This window comes from Panthera tigris, chromosome C2 (genome assembly GCF_018350195.1).
Source record: "Panthera tigris isolate Pti1 chromosome C2, P.tigris_Pti1_mat1.1, whole genome shotgun sequence".
In the NCBI taxonomy this organism is placed as follows: domain Eukaryota; kingdom Metazoa; phylum Chordata; class Mammalia; order Carnivora; family Felidae; genus Panthera; species Panthera tigris.
Genome location: NC_056668.1, coordinates 9,065,266 through 9,086,648, shown reverse-complemented (window position 1 = coordinate 9,086,648; position 21,383 = coordinate 9,065,266). Strand labels below are relative to the sequence as shown.

At 39.1% G+C, this 21,383-nt stretch overlaps 1 protein-coding gene across 1 annotated transcript in view; it reads left to right on the top strand.

Moving 5' to 3' along the window:
* Positions 1-21,140, top strand: part of MORC3 (MORC family CW-type zinc finger 3) — a 41,102-nt gene extending 19,962 nt beyond the window's left edge. Inside the window, exons 9-17 of the mRNA XM_042956913.1 lie at positions 499-596; positions 4,794-4,898; positions 6,913-7,035; positions 7,142-7,216; positions 8,236-8,281; positions 9,250-9,416; positions 12,740-13,628; positions 14,837-14,994; positions 18,375-21,140. Coding sequence (XP_042812847.1) covers positions 499-596; positions 4,794-4,898; positions 6,913-7,035; positions 7,142-7,216; positions 8,236-8,281; positions 9,250-9,416; positions 12,740-13,628; positions 14,837-14,994; positions 18,375-18,528 — 1,815 coding nt within the window. The 3' untranslated portion in view covers positions 18,529-21,140. The remainder of the gene's footprint in view (positions 1-498; positions 597-4,793; positions 4,899-6,912; positions 7,036-7,141; positions 7,217-8,235; positions 8,282-9,249; positions 9,417-12,739; positions 13,629-14,836; positions 14,995-18,374) is intronic.
* Positions 21,141-21,383: the final 243 nt, after the last annotated feature.

Genomic DNA, 21,383 nt, shown 5'->3' with positions numbered 1-21,383 from the left:
ATTTTAGCTAGTAGCATTTTTAAAATAACTTGACTTCAACTGACCTAGGTTTCTATTCCATCACCATTAACAACCAGATGTGTAACTTTGGATAAATGATTTTAATTTTTATCTAGCAAACTTTTGGCATATTATTGCTAGAGTCTTGGCTAGTCTTTGTGGATATAGAAAGGAGTTAGTTGTGGTTTCTGCTATGTAAGAAATACATCCCAGTAGAGGTGGTCTGTTTCTCTTGGATAAAATTGGGGGTAATACTTGTCTAAATGGATATTTGACAACAGTGAAAGTGTTTTGGAGGAAGGCTCTAATATATTTGGGAATTAACTTCTAGAAAAGTAAAATTATCTACGAGACACTACTTTTCAATTGAAATTTTCTACGAATCATGACATAAAATGTAGAAAAATGTTTCGTACAAATTGTAAATCCTTGTGGAAGGGTAATCATGTTGAGTATCATGTCTTATGCTTACAACACTGATTTTATTTTCTTTTTCAGGCAAACAACATGGGTGTTGGAGTGGTGGGAATTATAGAGTGTAATTTCCTAAAGCCAACTCATAATAAACAAGATTTTGACTATACTAATGAGTACAGGTATGTTACCTATTTAAGTTACCGGTTTTTTACAGTTTTAGAAATACTGTCATAACTTTTCCTTAGCTGAAATTTTTTTTTTTCTGTCTTGTGGATGTTTTTATAGCATAGAACTTTAAGAAAATTGGTAGGTGAGAGGCATGGATGGAAAACACATTTAACCATCTTCTCCCATCCTAGGAATTGTATTCTACTCCATCACAAGTAGGAATACATTCTCTCCTATCTTTATTGATGAAGTATTTCTGAGCTTTGTGGAAAATATAGAGGGTGTGCTTGCTTTCTTGGTGTCAGCATTTATTATGTAATGTCCTGACACTTTGTGCTTATTAGTTGGGAACTTTAAGGTAATTTTGTCCTATGAGCCTTAGACAGAAATATTCTTATCTTTTAAGAATGGTTAGAAGCCATAGGATGAATATGACCATCAATGTGACTTATAACTTTAGGAAGCACAGTTTTCCTATTGAGCATATATAACGAATAGAATGTAAACATAGGAACATTTGTGATAAAGATAATGCAACAGGCCCTTTATTCAAATAAATACAACAGAAATAAAACAACACAGAAAGTGGAAGGAAGAAAATAATAAAGGTGAGAGCAAAATCAGTGAATTAGGAAACACACATATAGAAAATCAATACACATTCAGAGTTCACTCCTGAGGCAGATCCTACTCCTGTTTTTTTTAATGAGGATAATTTAATCTAAGGATTATTAACTAAGATAGTAGAGGGTGATTACCAGAAGGGGTAAAAGAGGACAACAGGTATCCAGAACTAGCAGATATGAAAGACGATTACCTCGTGATTAGAAAAGAATAGACAATAAAGGAACTAGGACAGGACCCCCCCCCCCCCCCCCCCCCCCGCCAACAGAGATTCAGACAAACACAGGAACAAGTTACCTGCCATGGTAAGAAACTTGATAGAAGGCCTGGCCAGCGCTGGTCTGTAGATGTGGTCCACTGTTGCCAGAGGGTGTGGGTGTGCTGGAGCTGTTCTGTAGAGGAGACCTGTCTTTGCCCAAGGATGTGGGCACACTGGAACTGGTCTTTGTTGCTGGAGGTCGTGGGCTGCTGGGGGCAGAGCATAGCTAGAGAACACAGCTTAGAGCCCCTCTGGGGGGCCACTGGACTCTAGTCAAACAATAACACCGCATACCAGAACATGAAGGACATGTGTCCTGCTATCATCACCTAGCAAGTTCAATGCCCTGTTAATCCAGTTTAACATTTTTCGGGCTGCCGAAGGATAAATATTTATACCATCAAGTTTTAGAATCAGAAATCTGAGCAAAGAAGACTGGATTTGAAGCTGAGAGACAAGTTCATAACAGAAAAAATCAAAAAGCTCAAAGTTTGTTCTTTGATAAGAGTAGTAAAATCTATAAGCATCTGGCAATAAAAGGGAAAAAAAGAGAAAATAGCAATCATTACTATCAGAAATGAAAAGGAGGACATGACTACAGATCTATGGACACAAAAACATCAGAAGAATAATATGAACAATTACTCGCCGTCTTAGATGAATCAGGTACATTCCTTTGAAATTGAATCAATTTTTAGAAAACTTACAACATACTATGAGGACACATAACTTTGTTAGTCAACTCATGAATATATTACAAGAAGGGAAATTTATGTTGATTCCTCTCATTATCAAGATATAAAAATCTTAATTAAAATAATAGCAAATACCGTCCAGTGAAATATATAAAAAGAAAAATTAATACATTAAAACCAGTTGGAGTATATTCCAAGATGACATGGGTAGTTTTAATATTCCAAAATCAATGCAGTTCATCACATTGATGTGAGAAAAGAAAACTCTCAGAGGTTATTTTCATAGCTAAGAAAAAGTACTTGATAAATCACAACACAAATTTGTAATTTAGAAAAAAAAAAAGGGACACTTACAAAACGATTAATGGAAGGGCATAGTAGCAATTAGGAGCATGTACACAGAACACCAAGCGTCATTCCTACTGGTGAATTATTGATAGCTTTACCCTTAAGGGTGAAGATGAGACAAGGATATCTGCTATCCACCATTCTTGAATAATAAGGGAAGAAAAAGAAGTGAAAGTTACAAGGGTGGGAAAGGAAGAAATAAAACTTTCCTGTACAAGACAGTATTAAGTATATAGAAAGTCCAAAATAATCCACAGATTTAGAATTAATAAAGTAACAAGTTAAGTACTATGTAGTCCAGGGTTGCTGGATAAGAAGTATTCAGAAATGAGTGTATTTGTTTACCAATGACTAAAAACCAGAACATGAGATTTTTAAAAAGTCCTACTAAGTATCAAAAAAATCAAGTACTTGATTTTGGGATAAATAAAATATGCAATATACACGTTGAAAACTATGAAATATTGTGGAGTAAAATTAAAGCCCTCAATGAGTAGATATACCAAGTTTAAGAGTTGGAAGGCTGAATATTATAAAATGTCAGTTTTTCTCCAAAATAATTAAATATAATTCCAGTTTTTAAAAAAAATCCCTGCCAGTGTGTGTTGCTATTGATATTAATAGGCTTATTCTAAACTTTATGTGGAAAGTCAGAAGAGCCAAGATACTTAAAGACAATCATTAAAGAACGACAAAGCAAGAAAACTTAATACTATTAAATACCAACACTTACAAAGCTGCCATGCACCAAGTGTGGTATTAATGAAAGGATAAACAGTCTAGTGAAATGGAGAAGCCCAAAATAACTCCCCACTTTTTATACATTCGATGACCTGATTTATGACAAAGATTACATCATAGTGTAGTGGGAAAATGATCATCTTTCCAACAATGCTGGGTCAATTGGCAGTTTGTATGGATAATATAGCTCCTGCCTCAGATGTAGCAATAAATTGATACCAGATGGACTTTAGACCTAAATGAGAAAGACAAAAACAGAAAATGGAAACAAGAAAATTTTCAGAACCAGTAGTAAGCGGGTTTTTAAAACAAGATGCAAAAAGTATTGATCATAATGGGCAGAAATGGAAAAGTTATTTAAAATGAGTAAGAGCATGTAGGGCAGTTGGCACTCTCGTCATTGCTAGTGGGTATGAGAATTGATCAGTTTTGAAAACTGTTAGATTATCAAGTAGAGCCAAACATCAATGCACACCCCTATGACCCCACAGCTCCACTCCTCGGTGTATTCTCAGCAGAAATGGGTGCAGTCTTCTGGACTAAGGAATAGAGGTGATGAGAAAAAGGGACGAAGAGGGATTGAAAACATGAGATGCAGGGAGGGGATATATCTGGGAGAGAAGATTCATTTTCCTTTGAATGCTTATGTGTTATGTGATCATGGAGGAAAATTTAGTGAGAGATAATGGTTGGGTATAGAAGTGTCTGATTCAGCCTGCCAGTGTAGAATATGAAATTTCAAATATCGAGTTTGAAAGCTTTATTTTAAATTTAGAATGTTACACTGACTGTACCTTGTGTGTGAGTAGGTGCTGAACTCAGGTGATTGCTTAAGGATGGCCTTAGCGTTCTTTATCTCAGTAGATCCCATTGATTTGCTTTTTATTAACGTCTTACTGGGGAAGAACGGACAGTCTTAATTGTGGGACAGAAACTATTTTGAAGTATACTTGCTGGTAACGATTGCCTACATTTATTCTGACTTGAAGCTTGTATTGGTTGGGGTTGGAATTCAGAGCCTGCGATTCTCCCACTAAGTGGCCTGCAGCAGATTTTCCCAACAGAGGACACAAAATATTACTATTTGTGTCTTCAAAGATGGTCCTGGCTCTGGCTCTGCTCTAGGAACTTTTTTTTTTTTTTTTTTTTTAATGTTTGTTTATTTTTGAGAGAGAGAGTGTGAGCGGGAGAGGGGCCGAGAGAGGGAGACACAGAATTTAAAGCAGGCTCCGGGCTCTGAGCTGTCAGCACAGAGCCGGATGTGGGGCTCAAAATCACGAACCGCGGGATCATGACCTGAGCCGAAGTCGGACGCTTAACCGACTGAGCCACCCAGGCGCCCCTCTAGGAACTTCTTAATGTCCTTAAAGAAAATTGCCACAAGAGCCTTCTTTATTCACTGTACCTTTGGGAGTCATCATCCCTTCTCCCCCATAATGTCCACACAATCATTACTAGGTTGTTTGTGCTTTCTCTGTGTTTGACATAGATGTAATCTTTTTTTTTTTTCTTAAATTGATTTTATGATTTTCTTTCTTAAGGCTGACAATAGCAGCACTAGGAGAAAAGCTGAATGATTACTGGAATGAAATGAAAGTCAAGAAAAATTCAGAATATCCTCTAAATTTGCCAGTTGAAGATATTCAGTACGTACATGAAAAAATGTCAACCATTCTAATATCAAGATGTGATATGGGGAGGGTATAGTGATTGTACAGTGTTCACAAACTTTTGACTAACCCATAGTCAGATGTAAGTTCTACAGCTCCAGTCAGCACACCATGAAATGAACCAATGAATATATATATTTATACATCATGCACGCAAAAGATGCATGAAATAGTGTTTACCCAAATGTTACATGCTGATACTTATTTTAAAAATGCAAGTCTTGCCCCATTATATTGATTTCATGATCCACTAATGGGTTGTACTCATTGTTTGAAAAACCTTTGTCTTGTGTAATAGGATCATGGGTCTAAAGCAGACCTGAATTTCGATTGTAATTCTGCTTAAATAATGATGCAACATTGAACATATTACTTGGCCTCTTACAGGTTTACTTTTTCACTTGTAAAATGGGAACATTTTAGTAACACTCACCTCCTAGAGTTGTAAGACTTAAAAATATGCCAGACAAGCTGGTAGCACACAGTACCAGCTCTATTTATGACTAATAACTGTGTACTGATGGAAAGATGACCAAGATGTGTAATGAAGAACAAAAAGATGCAGTTCAGTGTATTAATTTCCCATTTTATTTTTTTTAGTTTTTTAAGCATAGAAAATTGTGCCAGGGTTTAAAAAAACGAACAATGGTAGGTTCCTAAAATAAGAGACTTGTATTTACTTTATAAACTTCTAGATTATTTGAAGTTTATCTAACTATAAATGCATTTTTAAAAAACTAGATTTAAAAAGTGTTGGTTAGAGGGGCACCTGGCTGACTCAGTCAGAAGGGTATGCAACTCTTGGTCTCCGGGTTGTGAGTTCAAGCCCCACGTGGGGTATAGAGATTACTTAAGTAAAGAATACTTAAAATAAAAATAAAAAGTTATTGGCATTAAGGTGAAGTCTTCATTTTTTTTTTTATTTAAAAAATACTATTTTTTAGATGTTTATTTATTTGAGAGAGAGTACAAGTGGGAGAGGAGCAGAGGAGACAGAGGATCCCAAGCAGGCTCCCTGCTGATAGCACAGAGTCTGAGTTGGGGCTTGAACCCATAAATCATGAGATCATGTCCCGAGCCAAAATCAAGAGTCAGATGTTTAACCAGACTGAGCCACCCAGGTGCCCCAGTCTTCATAGATTAAATGAATTGTTAATAAATAATTGTTAAATGTTAAATGAATACCTACATTATTCATAGGATCATTGTAATTTTCAAATGATAAAACTATGAAGCACTTTATAAAGTAAAAGAATATGCATGTAGATATTCAGAGATATGCTATAGTAGAGGCTAAAAATACAGTTATAACAGTAATACAGTTATTAAAAATTGCTTAAGTTATAGTAATAGCTTGTCTGTTTTCTGTACTTGAGTGTTTTATTGTGCTAATTAATATACTAGATTGGACATTGCAATTGCTAACTTAATATAAATTTCAAAACAAGGTGTTTGCAATATTTTGAGTTTTTATTATCAGAGAACAAATTGAATAGTATGCTCTTAAGTAGGACATTTAAGTCTCTCTTTTTTTTTAATGTTCGTTTATTTTTAAGAGAGAGAGCGTATATGTATGTGTGTGCGCGCGTGCACCTTGTGTGCTAGCTAGCGGAGGAGGGGCAAAGAGAGAGGGGGAGACAAAGGATCCAAAGCGATCCAAAGCAGGCTGTACGCTGACAGCAGAGAGCCTGGTGCAGGGCTCAAACTCACGAGCCGTGAAGTCATGACCTGCGCCAAAGTTGAGCGCTCAACTGACTGAGCCATGCAGGTGCCCCAGTCTGTTGAAATTGACCTGTTAGCTTTAATCTTTTGAAGGTAACCAAAATTGTTGGCTTAAAAATTTTAATTTTCTGTATGACAATAATTGTGTCATGGACATTTCGGGGACAAAGTAAATAATCGAGGCATTTTGCTGTGGAAATGATGTAGAAGACCTAATGAAGTATACTTAGCATCCATATTTTCATGCTAATATTATGTTTTGTTACAGGAAACGTCCTGATCAGACATGGGTTCAATGTGATTCCTGTCTAAAGTGGCGAAAATTACCAGATGGAATAGATCAACTTCCAGAAAAATGGTATTGCTCCAATAACCCTGACCCACAGTTCAGGTACCATACAGTTGGTAGTACCCTTTTTGGAAAGGCAGAAAGTACTGTTCAAGATGTATGAAGAGGCGCTGGTGACGTGTTATTCCCATGTGATTTTTCTGACTAGAAATTGTGATGTTCCAGAAGAACCCGAAGATGAAGATGTGGTGCATCCTACTTACGAAAAAACCTACAAAAAGAAGTGAGTGTCGAACTAACGTACGGTAGGGAAATAATGCGCAGGTTAGCAGCAGCGATGGGTCTGCAGCATTCGTTGATGTTTCTCCAAGATCATGCTCGTACAACCCGAAGAAGACTATGACCCCCAAAAAGACTTTGTTGTGGACGCATAATATCGGGTGCTTTTTTGGTTTGTTTTTTTAACAGTATAGTGTGGATATCCACTCTTTTTTACCTGCTGTTTATTGCTGTCCTGTCTACAAGATAGTCTGCATACAGAATAGTTTGTCTTTTAGGGGCCACACACAGATGAATCATAGAGTACTGCCCAGTATGAGCTTAAGCCTTAATAGGGAAGGTGAGGCATGTACGTATTACTGACGAGAAGTTGACGAGTATCATAAAAGGCACAATCCAGTCCTGTTGGGAAGCCCATAAGGAGAGACGACCTCTCGCTGGGGATGGGAAGGGAAACCCAGATGAGGAAAATTCAAGGAGGACATCTGTATAATATGCCTTGAAGGACGGGTAGGATGAGAATGTATAGGAAACAGTGATTCGTTCGGCTTTAACTAGAGTAAATATGTGAATGGACACGATGGAAAATAGAGGTGGGAGGGAGAAGCTGGGTAATGAACGATAGCCCTGGTGAACTTCCGGCTAGTGTACCACACGCAGGGGCTGAGTTCATGCAGAACTTCCAGGTTTTGATATAGAGTGCACTGTTTTTGAGGGTAAATCCAGCAGCAGAATTGGGAGCAAAGAAACCAGTTAGAAGCCAGTTGTGGTGTTCCCACTCAAAGGTCAGAATAATGCTGGTCAGGATGGAGAACTTGAGGCAGACATCAGGGCGTTACTGAGATAAGAGGTGGAAAGTATTTCCTGCCTAAGGCTTACCACTGATGATAATGAAATTGAAGCAAAGTTCAGTGTACCTATTTGAGTGACTCAGTGAAATGGCAAGTATGTCAATGGGAAGCAATTGAAAAATAATAAATAAATTTACGTACATTTTCATCTTTTTTTTTTTCTTTTTTTAAGAGACAAGGACAAATTCCGGATCCGACAACCAGAAATGATCCCTCGGGTAATGAATTAAGCCTTCCATTTTATAGCTGTGTCTTATGTTGGGTAGTGGTTAGTTTAGCAAACATTGAGTTTGAAAGCTTGCTATTAAAGCTGTCACACAACAAATTGAAGTGGTTGTGTTCATTCATTCATTTCACAGAACTCCTTTTATTACACCCCTCCTTCCTAACCCAACAACTTGATTCAAACTGTTCAGTTTTGTTATTTCGTGGGGCATCTTCTGAGGAAAGGCAAGTGGTTAAGAATCTTACTGTTCCATAGGCAGTCAGGGAAACTTCCCAGGAAGCCCTGGGGAGCCATGTTCTAGTACCAACCTGGAGCGCTACGGTGTTTCTTTCTCTTTGTTGACCACTCTTCCTGGCCCTTCCATCTCTTTCTCCGTGCTTAATGGTGGTTAAGGAGCGTTTTCTGAGTATGTGGGTAGGGCGCTGTGCTTCTTGTGTAAGAGGCTTTGGTCTGCTGCAGAATTGTATGTTTGCGTTTGATTGCATTGAAATATTTTCTTATGTAAAGGATGAGGGTTTGGAGGTGACAACAGAACTGGGTGAAAAGAATAGTGGGCTTACTTATTCTAAAGGCAGTATCTTTGACTTTATCTTCAGTTTATTTCTCTTAGAAAACTGAATTTCTACTTGTGTCTTGACAAGTCCTGTATTATTAGTACAAGGTCAGCCAATCTTGCTGTAAAAGACCAGATAGTACGTATGTTAGGCTTTGTGGGCCACATGCAGTCTCTGTTATGTATTCTTTGTTTTGTTCACACCTTTAAAAATGCAAAACCGTTCTTTGGCTGGATTTGGCTTATTGGCCTGTTTGTTGTTCCCTGGTGTGGCATAAAGAATTTACATGGTTAGGATGGTTCTTAGTGTTTCCTGGGATAAGGGGAGAAGGGAAAATAATATCTCATGTTTTGGGCTTGGCATGTTAAGAAAGCCCTTTTAAGATCACACTTTTTCCTTCCAACAGATTAATGCTGAACTCTTGTTTCGGACACCCACCGTGTCAAGTCAGAGCTTTTCTCCCGTGAAGGAAAGTGTTCCAAGAGGACATCTTTCAGAAGTGGCAAATACATACGCAACAAGACTTCTAAACAACCATCGAGGTTCACCCCAGTCGGAACCCGAGAGCAACAAGTCAGTGGCTAAAATGCGCTTTTCCATTCGGGGAATGAATACTAAACAGAGCCTTCACTTGACATTGTGTGGCAATAATGCCCTTCTGAGAAGCTGTAGTTCCGTGCATGTAAGAAGTCTTAGGGATAAGTTAATTTGCTTTTTTGTCTAAACAAAACCCGCACCCCACTTAGGCCACCTGTTTAAAATAATTTTTAAAATATCAGTTGTATTCGTTGTGGATTTGATTGAATTTTCACCCCTTTCAAATTCTATATAGTATGAAAGTTCCTGCTTTTAGAATTACCAGTATTTAAGAAAAACATGCAGTAGTTAATAGTATATGACACTATAATGTCAGGTGTGACCTGTAAGTTCTTAGCTCGTGGCAAGCTGTGTATGTTGGATGAGTGGATGGAGAGGGAAAGAGAAAGAAATGTATGAGTGATATGTAAATTGAACAGTTAGGTCTCTTGACTGGTCAGGAAAGGCTTTGTAATGAGATACAGTACTTGGTTCCTGAAATTCTAAAAGCAGTTCTCTGTGCAGGTGGCCCATTCAGAGGGAATAGAATGAACACAGGTGAAGAAGAAAACAGGATACCAACAAACTAGGGCATCAGACTGACTGTATTATACTTGGTCTTTTTGTTGGAAAACCAACCTTGAAAGGAGGTTCTCTGAGATAGCGGGATGGGATTTTCTGAGAGGTTTTATTGCCTTCATTAAATCCTCAGGGATGTTTGACCTCCAAAAAGATTAGAAAGTATTGCTTTTATGCGTATATACATCAGGAGGGCATGTTCTAAAATAGTTTGCTGTTTGTAGCCTGCATTTTAGAGGCGTATTTGGGGGCTGGGTTGCTACTTAACTAAGAACTTGTGTGAATTTTTTTTTGTAACTAGTCTCCTTAAAATTTTTGGCTTTTCGTCTTAAAGATGGTTCCAAACAAAGTAAGAAAAAACAAAATCTGTAAAGCTTACAGACAAAAGACAATGGAATTTATTCTTTAAAGTGATTTATTCCATCCAAGTAGAAGAAGAGAATAGACATTTTTCATTAATTTTTAAAGCCTGAAGAATTTGAAATTTGAGTTTGAGAAAAACAGAAGCTTTAAGAATAAAGCCAAAGACTGTGGAAAGGTGGTACCGAAACTGAATCTTAAGAAAGATAAATGGCAATTAGCCTGGTAAGAAAAATAGGACAGCTCCCAGTTAAGTGATTAACTCCATGGAAGCCCAGGCATGCTCTAAACTCGGAAGCATCGAGTACTTGTTAAGGTAGAAAATGGGTGAGTACAGAGTACTTGTTAAGGTAGAAAATGGGTGAGTACAGAGTATTTGTTAAGGTAGAAAATGGGTGAGTACAGGAGGCTTATTTGAGAGTTTAAGGAAGAGTCGTTCTCTAGACCTCTTCACAACCTGCCAAGTCTGTTGACGTGACTTCTCTGTCAGAAGGCAAGACATTTTCTTTCTGGGCCAGTTTCACTGCTGCGGTGTGGGGGAACCACTCTTCTGAAACAGGAGGGGTAAGGGAACGTTTGAATACTAAATGGTAAGAAATCCCCCTTCCTTCTTCCCCTCTTCAGGCTCCCAAGAGAAAAGCCCTAGACGGTGCTGAGAGTTGGAGCACGCTTGGAATCACAGGGCCAGCCCTCACTGCTTCCATTCAGCCTCACTCTGAAACACAGAGATAGGCAGGGATTACCACATGTACCAACTGAAACAAAGGGAGTAGCAGAAACCTTTGGAATTTACTGGGAGGTGGGTAGGTGTTGAACAGACACATACTTAGAAAGATAAGCAGGTGGAGGGTAGAAAAAGGAAAAGACAAGATACAGGAGGGCCAATGTCTCAATAAAGGAATTTCAGATTGGGAAATCGGAGAAAACAAAGGGGAGGAAGTAGCAGGAGACTTAACTTCCACCAAATACTCCGCAAAAATGTCTGGGGAAAGATCCATTCTGGGGCATCTGAGTGGTTCTGTCGGTTAAGCGTCCGACTTTGGTTCAGGTCATGATCTCACAATTGGTGAGTTCGAGCCCCACGTTGGGCTCTGTCCTGACAGTGTGGCGCCTAGAGCTTGCTTCGAGTTGTGTCTCCCTCTCTCTCTACCTCTCTCCTGCCCATACTGTCTCTCTCTCTCTTTCAAAAATGAATAAACGTAAAAGAAAAAAAAAAAGAGAAAGATCTATTCTAAGAAACATCATGAAATTTTAGAACACGAGGGAAAATAATTTTTTTCAGGAGGGGAAAACACAAGTTACCTGCTAAAAGATCAGGAATTAGAATGGCAGGAACACTGAATGGTACATGATCCTGGAATGATGCTTTATAAAAACCAAGCAGGCCATAAAATTGAGAAGTGAATAAAGATACTTTTCAGGATGTAAAGTTTTATATTTTTTATGTCCTGTGTACCCTTTCTCAAGATTTGATTGGAGATTGTGCCCCCTTGCTATGAGAGAGTAAAGCCAAGCAGAAGAAGAACCTTTCTTGAGATGGAGAAATATGAGGGCTAACACATAGGACCCAAACAGCAAACCAGGACAGATATCACTCTAAGGGGGGAAAAAGACAATCAGTTGGAGGTAAATTCAAAGAAAACCAAGCTGATGAGCAAAATGAGGTGGTTTTTACTGCAGGGAAAATGGAAGGATAGGGTATGCTGGTTTAGTTGGTGTGGCTCCTCTCTGATCACTGAACACTGGTCAAAATTACAGTGAGCGAACGGGAATGGTGCAGAGCCAAGAGCTCGCTCAGATACAAAGAATAGACCTGGCTGGGTTGCGGAGCTCCGTTTTGGGCGTGGATACGTTGAAATGCCCAGAGACATCAAATGAAGGGATGTTTGGCAGTATGTAGAGCTGGTACTTTAAAGCAGCCTCAGTAGTCTAATTGTTTCCTCCACTGTATAAGGAGAAAATCCTCTTTACTTCATCAAATCATCGAGGAGTACTGTGTCATTTTTTTATTTTTTATTTTATTTTTTTATATTTAAAAAAAAAATTTTTTTTTTTAACGTTTATTTATTTTTGAGACAGAGACAAAGCATGAATGGGGGAGGGTCAGAGAGAGAGGGAGACACAGAATCTGAGACAGGCTCCAGGCTCTGAGCCGTCAGCACAGAGCCCGACTCGGGGCTCGAAGTCACATACCGCGAGATCGTGACCTGAGCCGAAGTCGCACGCTTAACCGACAGCCACCCAGGCGCCCCTGTGTCATTTTTTTAAACGAGCACGGACATTTCTTAGAATTTTAAGATCGTTAGATTGCTTCAAGGTCATCTGTTTTGTTCATTTCTATATTGTATAGTCTTATATTTTCTATATACAATGTTTTCCAGCCTGAAACGGAGACTTTCTACTCGTTCGTCAATTCTGAACTCCAAGACTCGGAGATTGAGTAATCAAGCATTTGAAAATTCAGCTTATAAAGATGATGACGATGAAGATGTCATCATCTTGGAAGAAAACAGTACTCCCAAACCTGCAGTAGATCATGATATTGAAGTGAAATCAGAACAGAGTCACATGGAGCACAGTGGCCTGCAGGTGGAGCCTGTGGCCGAGAAGGAGCCTTGTGGCCAGACTAGCTCATCAGGCGCCTCGTCATCCCGGTGTGATCAGGGAACTACCGCGGCCACCCAGACTGAAGTCCCGGGTGTAGTTGTTAAAAAGGAGGAAACCCTTGAAGATGACATAGATGCCAGAAATGACACGGCCGCGCTGCCCTCCTGTGTGGAAGCTGAAGGCAAAACACAGGACACCCAGGAAGCCTTTGATAAATCTGCGGCTGATGCTGGTTGCCAGTTAAACGAACTGAGAAATGAGCTGCTTCTAGTGACCCAAGAAAAAGAAAATTATAAGAGACAGTGTAATGCGTTCACTGACCAAATCAAAGGGTTACAACAGAGGATACTGGAACTGAACGACAGATACGTGAAGAAGGAGACGTGCCATCAGTCTACCGAAACTGATGCTGTGTTTTTACTTGAGAGTATTAATGGCAAATCTGAAAGTCCGGACCACGTGGTGTCTCAGTATCGGCAAGCTTTGGAAGAAATAGAAAGGCTGAAGAAACAGTGTAGTGCTCTGCAGCACGTAAAGGCCGAGTGCAATCAGTGTTCCAACAGTGAGAGCAAAAGTGAAGTGGACGAAATGGTTGTGCAGCTGGATGACGTGTTTAGACAGCTGGACAAGTGCACTGCGGAGAGGGACCAGTATAAAAGTGAGGTGAGTGTGTCAGCCAGCGTGATAAGAGTCATGGGAGTCCCCGGGCATCTAAAGCGTAAAGAGCTGCCAGTTGCTAGATTAGGATAGATTACGTAACAACCTGTTTATTGACTCTGCTACCCCACTGCTTCTCAGCTGGGGAGGCGGTCCTGGGGGGCATATGGACACGTGTGTTGAGGAGATGGGCATTACGGGAATTTTAACGTAGTGACAGGTATGGTAAATTTACTATAGGGTACTGGAAATTTCTAGATCATGAAGGATTGTCCTGCTCAGAATACCGTTCTTCCCATTGAGGCACTCAGTTACTAAATATAGGGAACTTCACATCCATTATTAACAGGCCTTGCAAAAACCACACAAGGTGGATGCTGTCCTCATTTTATAGAGACAGCCTGTATTAGTTACGATCGGGTCTGCCGGCAGGAGACGGAGACGAACATCCAACTGGCGGTTCCGCAGGCCTGAGACAGCAGGCTCCTACGTTGTTGCTTCGCTTCTCCGCATGCAGTTATGGTCGGAGGTGGCCCTGCGGGTCCAGTCCTCGTATATCTACATTCCAAGCAGCAGGACAGAGGAGGGGTGTGGTCCCTGAAAGTCGCTTATGTTCCATCTGTCAGAACTTAGCCACCTGGCTAATGGGCGCCTTGGAACTGTAGTCTTTATCAGGGGTTCCTTTACTGAAGGAGAAGGAGAAAAATGGTAGGTGTCAGGCGTCAAGTAGTGGCCTCTGTGTACTCTCCATTCAGATTTGGGTCGCTCCTTCTAAAAACAAGTATTTTACGTATCCTGTTAATGTGGCGTTTGAAAGAAGGCTTTTTCTGCTAAGATTTCGGAAACAGTAGTGTGCTGCTCTCCTGCCCCCTCTTGCTGGAAATAATGCGGACGTAACAGCTCATCTGAACATTCATCTTGATGTATTGGCTTGGAGCCAGATGACAAAATATATAAAAATCAATATAAGCTTTCTGTTGTAGCTTCCAGCTGGTGAGTGTGTCCAAGAAATGAGAGCCACTTTGGTATTGTTTCCAGTGTGACGAAATGTCGAGGTGACACCAAACAGAGGAAGCTTTTTTTTTTTTCCTGTGGGTTTTTTGCCCTTTTTTGATGGTAACGTTCATCACTCAGGTTTTCTACATGTCTTAGCTTAAATTTGCACTTTGGCATTAGTTCTAAATTTTACACTCAATAAATTTTTTTTTTGTCAGGTTGAATTATTGGAAATGGAAAAATCACAAATGCGTTCACAATGTGAAGAACTGAAAACTGAAATTGAACAATTAAAATCCACAAATCACCAGTTAGGAGCAGATGTTTCAACTTCAAGTAACATTGAGGAGTCTGTAAATTATACTGACGGGGAAAGGTAATAGTACCCCAGGCATTCCTCCGGGGCGGCCCGCGTGGTTAGCGTGATATTTATTTGCAAGCACACATCAGACAGATACTGTTCAATCAAAAGAAGTACACATCCTCATCCTTCCCTTCTGGGAAAGAACAGTGGAAGTTCAGCTTAAGAGACACAGGAATTTGGAAGGAGTAAATAAAGTGCGGGTGGTTGGTTAGAGTGGTTTGGAATGCTGTTTGGGGAAAAGTGGAAATTGAGTTAGCTATCACGGAAGAGGGTGGATTTGGCCATGACTAAAAGACAAGGGACTATTTCGTGAAACTTACTTTTTCACCTGGATTTCTTTTACTTTTGTTCTTGGCCCCATTTCTTTATGGTTTGCTGTCCTCATTTTACTCTGTGACCTCCCAATCTTAACTTGTAGGTAATCACAAAGTTACTAAAAATTGCCATAGTTCGGGTGGTTAGTAGGAAGACGTCTTCTGTGAAAATAAGAAAATAGTAAATGAACGGTTACCCTATGGGCTTGGGGTTTTGTTTCAGTGCTGAGAGTAGGGGAGGCAGACGTTCAGGTGGGCGAGGGTGATGGTGCTGCTGATGTGTTGATGTCTTACCATCTGAAAGTAGCCATTAAGGGCCCAAACTGGGCAACTCTTCCTGCTAATACAGGATGACTGCAGACTGAAAAGGCACTGTTGAGAAATGATCTCCCGCCATCGTCTCTTGACATCAGTTATATTATTATCTTGTTTTTTAACTTAAGTTTTTGAAGGATTTCAGTAAATCTGTTCATACACATGGAGCAGAGCAGTACAGAAAAGCCTGGAGGGCTAAGGCTCAGAAGCGATGTTTCTGGGAACCTCAGGCATCTGTGGTGCTTGTAGAAATGCAGATCCTTGGACTGCAGTGTACTTTATTTAATTGGAAACTTTTTTTCTTAATGTTTATTTATTTTCCAGAGAGAGAGAGAGAAAGAGAATCCCAATTAGGCTTCGTGCTGTTAGCACAGAGCCTGATGCGGGACTCGAACTCATGAACCGTGAGATCATGACCTGAACCGAAATCAGAGTCGGACGCTTACTGAGCCATCCAGGCGCCCCTAAACTTTTGGAAACTTTTTTAGAAATTTTTAAACAATCTCTAAGATGGTTCTCTTGCACACTGATCTTTGAGTAACTGATGATCTTTGATCTTTCATTTTTTACTTTTTTTTTAACTGATCTTTTAAACCTGTGCTTTCCAAAATAGTATAGGTATATACCACTTGAAATTTAGCTAGTCTGAATTGAGATGTGCTTTAAGTATAGAATAAAAAATAAAATTTTGGGGTGCCTGGGTGGCTCAGTCGGTTGAGCGACTGACTTCGGCTCAGGTCATGATCTCACGGTTTGTGAATTCGAGCCCCGTGTTGGACTCTGTGCTGACAGCTCAGAGTCTGGAGCCTGCTTCTGATTCTGTGTCTCCCTCTCTCTCTGCCCCTCCCCCACTCATGCTCTGTCTCTCTCTGTCTCAGAAATAAATAAACATAAATTAAAAAAATAAAATTTTGAAGTTTTAGTATGAAAAAGGAAAAAGGATGTAAAATATCTCATTAATAACATATTTTGAGGGGTGCCTGGGCGGCTCAGTTGGTTGTGTGTCCAACTTCAGCTCAGGGTGTGATCTCACCGTTCATGAGTTCGAGCCCCGTGTTGGGCTCGCTGCTGTCATTGTGGAGCCTGCTTCAGATCTTCTGTCCCTCCTCTCTCTCTGCCCCACTCCCCCACCCCCTGCTCACGCTCACTGTCCCCAAAATAAAATAAACATCAAAAAAAAAATAATGTACTTTGATTATGTGATGAAATAATATTTTAGTTACATTGGGTTACATGTATAACTACAGTTAAGTTTACAGTTGCATTTTACTTTTTACTTTGGCTATTTGAACATTTTAAGTTGCGTATGGAGTTCAGAATCTTTCTCTTGGACAGTGCTGTTCTGTACACTAAAAATAAGAATCTGTGGCATGTCCGGTGGACAGGAGGAATCAGCCAGGGACAATCAAAAGACTTAAAGAAAAGGACATGTAAGAGGTCACTGGGTCCTACTAGTCTTTTGCCAACTTTTCATGTAGATAAAAGGTTGTGATTATGATAAAGAGGATATTCTTGGTAAGGATATAGAATGGTTAATAACTTCTGAAAAGCAAAGCAGAAACGCGTTTGAACCATGGGCCTCTGATCGAAGATGAGTGGGGAAGCTTGGACAAAATGGCTGGCGTGGGAATGATGTAAAATTTTGTCTAAGGACCAACAGAACCTTACCCTGTAAGCTCACAAAACATGCTTAAAATCACATTTCTGTGCATTGTCAACCCAAGGATGAGTATCTTGACTCTTCAGAGATTTCCACCTTAGATCAGTATCTAAAGTAAATGTGGGCTGCCTTCATTTGGGAGGAGGGGGGGGACAGAATAAGAGCAACTGTAACATTCAGGGCCCTTGGTTTCACTCAGTCTTTGAAGCAAAGGCTGCTGAATAATTGTAGGTATTTAAAGTCTAGGATGTTGATATTCAGATATGTGTATTTCATTTGGAAGGAATGGTAATGATCATCTAATCCAGAGATTCCCAGTATTTTTAGCAAAACACCATTCCCTATAAATGCATAGTAAATGGGCAGCCTGTGAATTTTAGCGTATGAAAGGTCCAGGGAGGTCCTGCATCTAAAAAAACTTGTTTAACATTAGTTAGCCCAAAGTTTTGTGAGCTTATGACCCCTTGAACCATTTCCTTTTCCTCTTACACAAGGACGGTATCTCATAGAAATGTTTTAGAGAACAAATCCGTTTTTATTTTCCTCACAAGCTGAAATTCAGAGATGCATTCTTTTTTTTAAGTTTATTTATTTATTTTTGAGAGCGAGAGCGAGAGAGAGAGAGAGAGAGAGGGAGGGCACGAGCTGGGGAAGGGCAGGGAGAATCCCAAGCAGAGAGCCCCTTGACGAGGGGCTGGATCTCACCAGCCCTGAGATCATGACCTGAGCTGAAATCAAGAGTCAGTTGCGTAACCGACTGAGCCACCCAGGTGCCCCCAAAGAGACGCATTCTTATTCTTAGACCAGCGTTCTCACTAGTATACCCCTACTGTTTTCCAGGTGATAATATTTTATATTATAAATAACATCTTGCAATTAAATGTATTTCACCAGTCCATGTTTTCTTCAGTTGCAAATTAAAATCGTATTAGTTGGAACCAGAGCCACTAGTTTTTTGAAACACTCTACTTACCAAGAGATGAATACTACGTATTAAATTATTAAGTTAAGCAACTTCATGTATCACTTAAATTTTAGGCTCCATGTGAATATTAAACTGTGGCAGGACGTTCATCTAACAGATGTAATATTTCTGTTTGCAGCCTCAAACTTCGATCTCTTCGAGTTAACGTAGGACAGCTGTTGGCCATGATTGTACCTGATCTCGATCTTCAGCAAGTGAATTACGATGTTGATGTGGTTGATGAAATTTTAGGGCAAGTTGTCGAACAAATGAGTGAAATCAGTAGCACCTAAGGTATATCTTATGTGAGATAATAAAAATATTTGCTTAATCTTTTTGGTTGTACAGCTTTCAAAATGTAAACAATTTTGTTTTATAGATATGATAGGTAACAGACTGAAGAACCATAATCTTTACTGTATTCTATGCATTCAAGTGTGGTCACAAATACTGTGGACACATTATCACACCTTTTGAAATGCCTGTGAATCATTGGTACTGAGCAGCTGAATAGCTAACTCAAGATTCGGTTTTGAAATGTAAATATTTGTAATTAAGTCTGCACATATTTTTTTATTCCCCTAGAGGACTTCAGTGTTTTTCGCCAAGAGCTCTTCAGGTTGCCCCAGCCTTTGTGCAATCTTTTCTCGTTCCCAAAGTATTTTTCTCTGAAGCGAGGGCTGTGCCATACTACAGATGGAAATGTTACCTTTGGTTTTCTTACAGAGAAGTTTAAACAGGATTTTTAAAAAATGGAATTATACTCCTGATAAGAGAAGTTGTAAGTGAATTGACCCGTAATGTTTCTTTTCTATAAATTCTTATCTCCTGAAATATTTTATTCATGGAAATAAGGTAAGCAGAAACTCTCCATCCATTTTGCCAGGATTTTCCTTGTGTCAGGACTGCCAATCATGGTTAAATGCAGTGTTTTTATAGAACAAAGAAATGATCTTTAGTATAAAAAAGTATCAAAAATATTAAATGTCCCACCACATTTACTTTGAAGCCCATTTTTGGCTGCCTAGTCAGCATGGAGTGGGCACAATAATTGTTGAATATTTCTTTTTGTGAAATTTCCTGTACAGCCTTATGTAGGATTACTACAGGTTAATGAGAGTTGAGGAAGACAATCTTTCTCAAACAGAACAGCATACCTTTCATTATATTACAGACCTAGGTGTTTTATATGTCTTGGAGGTAAGCAGAAAACTGCCCTAGGATTATAGTATTACATGCCATAAAAATTAATGCTTTATTGGTCCCATGTTTGTGCAATTTTAAAGAGATGGCTTTCTATTAAGTATAACTATGTATATATTAATTAAGAATCGTATTTTCCACAACGGAAATGTGCATTATTTTTTTTCAAAGTTTTATCATTGCTATTTATTTTTACTTTTGTTTCTGAACATTCAATACATGTTTCTTTTGTATGTATGCTTAATTACATGTCTTTCATATACAATATTTTTACTGTACATTAACTTCTAAAAAAAGCAAATAAATGAAAGTTGTTTTTATTTGCTTGATAAAGTAATTGAAAGTGTATTTTTGGTATGAAGCTGGTTTTCTGTCCTAATTGTATCTGCCCAAATTTTAAAATATCTTGTAATAAAGTAAATATATATATATATGATAGCTAACTCTTCAGATACTACTTTTAAAGAATTCTATATTCAAATTATATTTTGGAAACTAAAACTGCTCATTGAAGACCCTCAAGTTGAGCTCATTTTACTATATTAATTACAAGTTCTGTTTAGGAGACTAAGACTGTTTCCATTAAGACTCTAAAGACTGAGCTCATCTTGAGAGAATGCGTGAGTGCGTGCGTGTGTATGTGTATTTTACACTCGAGAAGAGACTTTTTCCTCTGTAAATCATTTAGGCTAAAGAAATCTTGCTTAAGTGATAGCAATGTAGAGCATGTCTAAGTTTGTGAATATTTATGTAGCAGTTCTTTCTGGAATTTGCTATTTTCCCCTTCTTTGGGTCAGCTATATTCTTGCAAAAATATATATTTTATATGGCTGTTATCTTGCTTAATGGGAAAGTTAGGCATAGGATTAGTAAATTTGCTTGCTAAATTGGTTCTTTGGAAGTACTTACATATATTTCACCCTTTAAGCAAATATTGCCAGGATACAATTCTTTGAAAATGTAGCTAACAAAATTTAACAGAACAACAACATGGGTTTTCATGTATATATCATATTTAGGTAGAGGTATCTGTCTTCTGTTGTTAAGTTAAATTTGCAAAAGGCTAATGTGGGAGGACAGTGGTGTTTAAACTAGTTACTACTGTAAAACAAAAACAGTATGAGGAAGTAAACCAGCACAGTCCACAATCCCTATAAACAGGACCCGCTTTAATTAGCTAAGTGTTCACGCAGCAGGACTGGTGTGTGGCATATCAATGTATTTTTTATTTGGGCCTCAAATTCCTAATGTGGGCGGTACTGCTGGTGACTCTGCCCATGGTCTGAAGACACTTAATCTTGTAATCAGCAGCTCGTTAGGTCATTATTTGTCACTGAAGAATAATTAAATACATCTGGTGGTTCTCACCCCCCCCCCCCCCCCCCCCCACCGGTTGCATATTAGAATCACCTGGGGAGTTTTTAGAACTCCCAGTGCAAGGATGCACCCCATACTAATTCAGAGTCTGGGTTTGGGCCCAGATATCAGGTTTGTTTTTTGTGTTTTTTGTTTTTTTAAGGCCTCTCTGTGTGCCGTCAGAACTGAGAACCATTGATCTGTACCTTCCTGTGGCGAGTGTTTACAGGTGTTGAACTCAGTTCGTTCCTGCAACAGACTCAGGATTGGCAGGGCTACTTTCTCACTGGGGCGAGCCAGGAGGGAGAAAAAGAAGCAGAGATGGCGCCCCAGTTAGAAATGCAAATGGAACAGAATGGGATCAAGTGGAAAGGCTTCTGCCCACTGCTTCCCCAAAGTTAACCACGGTTGCTTTTGGTAGGTCCTTCCAGAAAATATTAGCTGCATACATATACACATTCATATATATGCATTCAGTTTATATTAAATTTTTATATCTTTATATTTGATTATATATTTGTATCTCAAGTTTACACAAAGATGGTACACCAGATAATTGGTATCTTAACATTTCCATGTTACTTTTTTG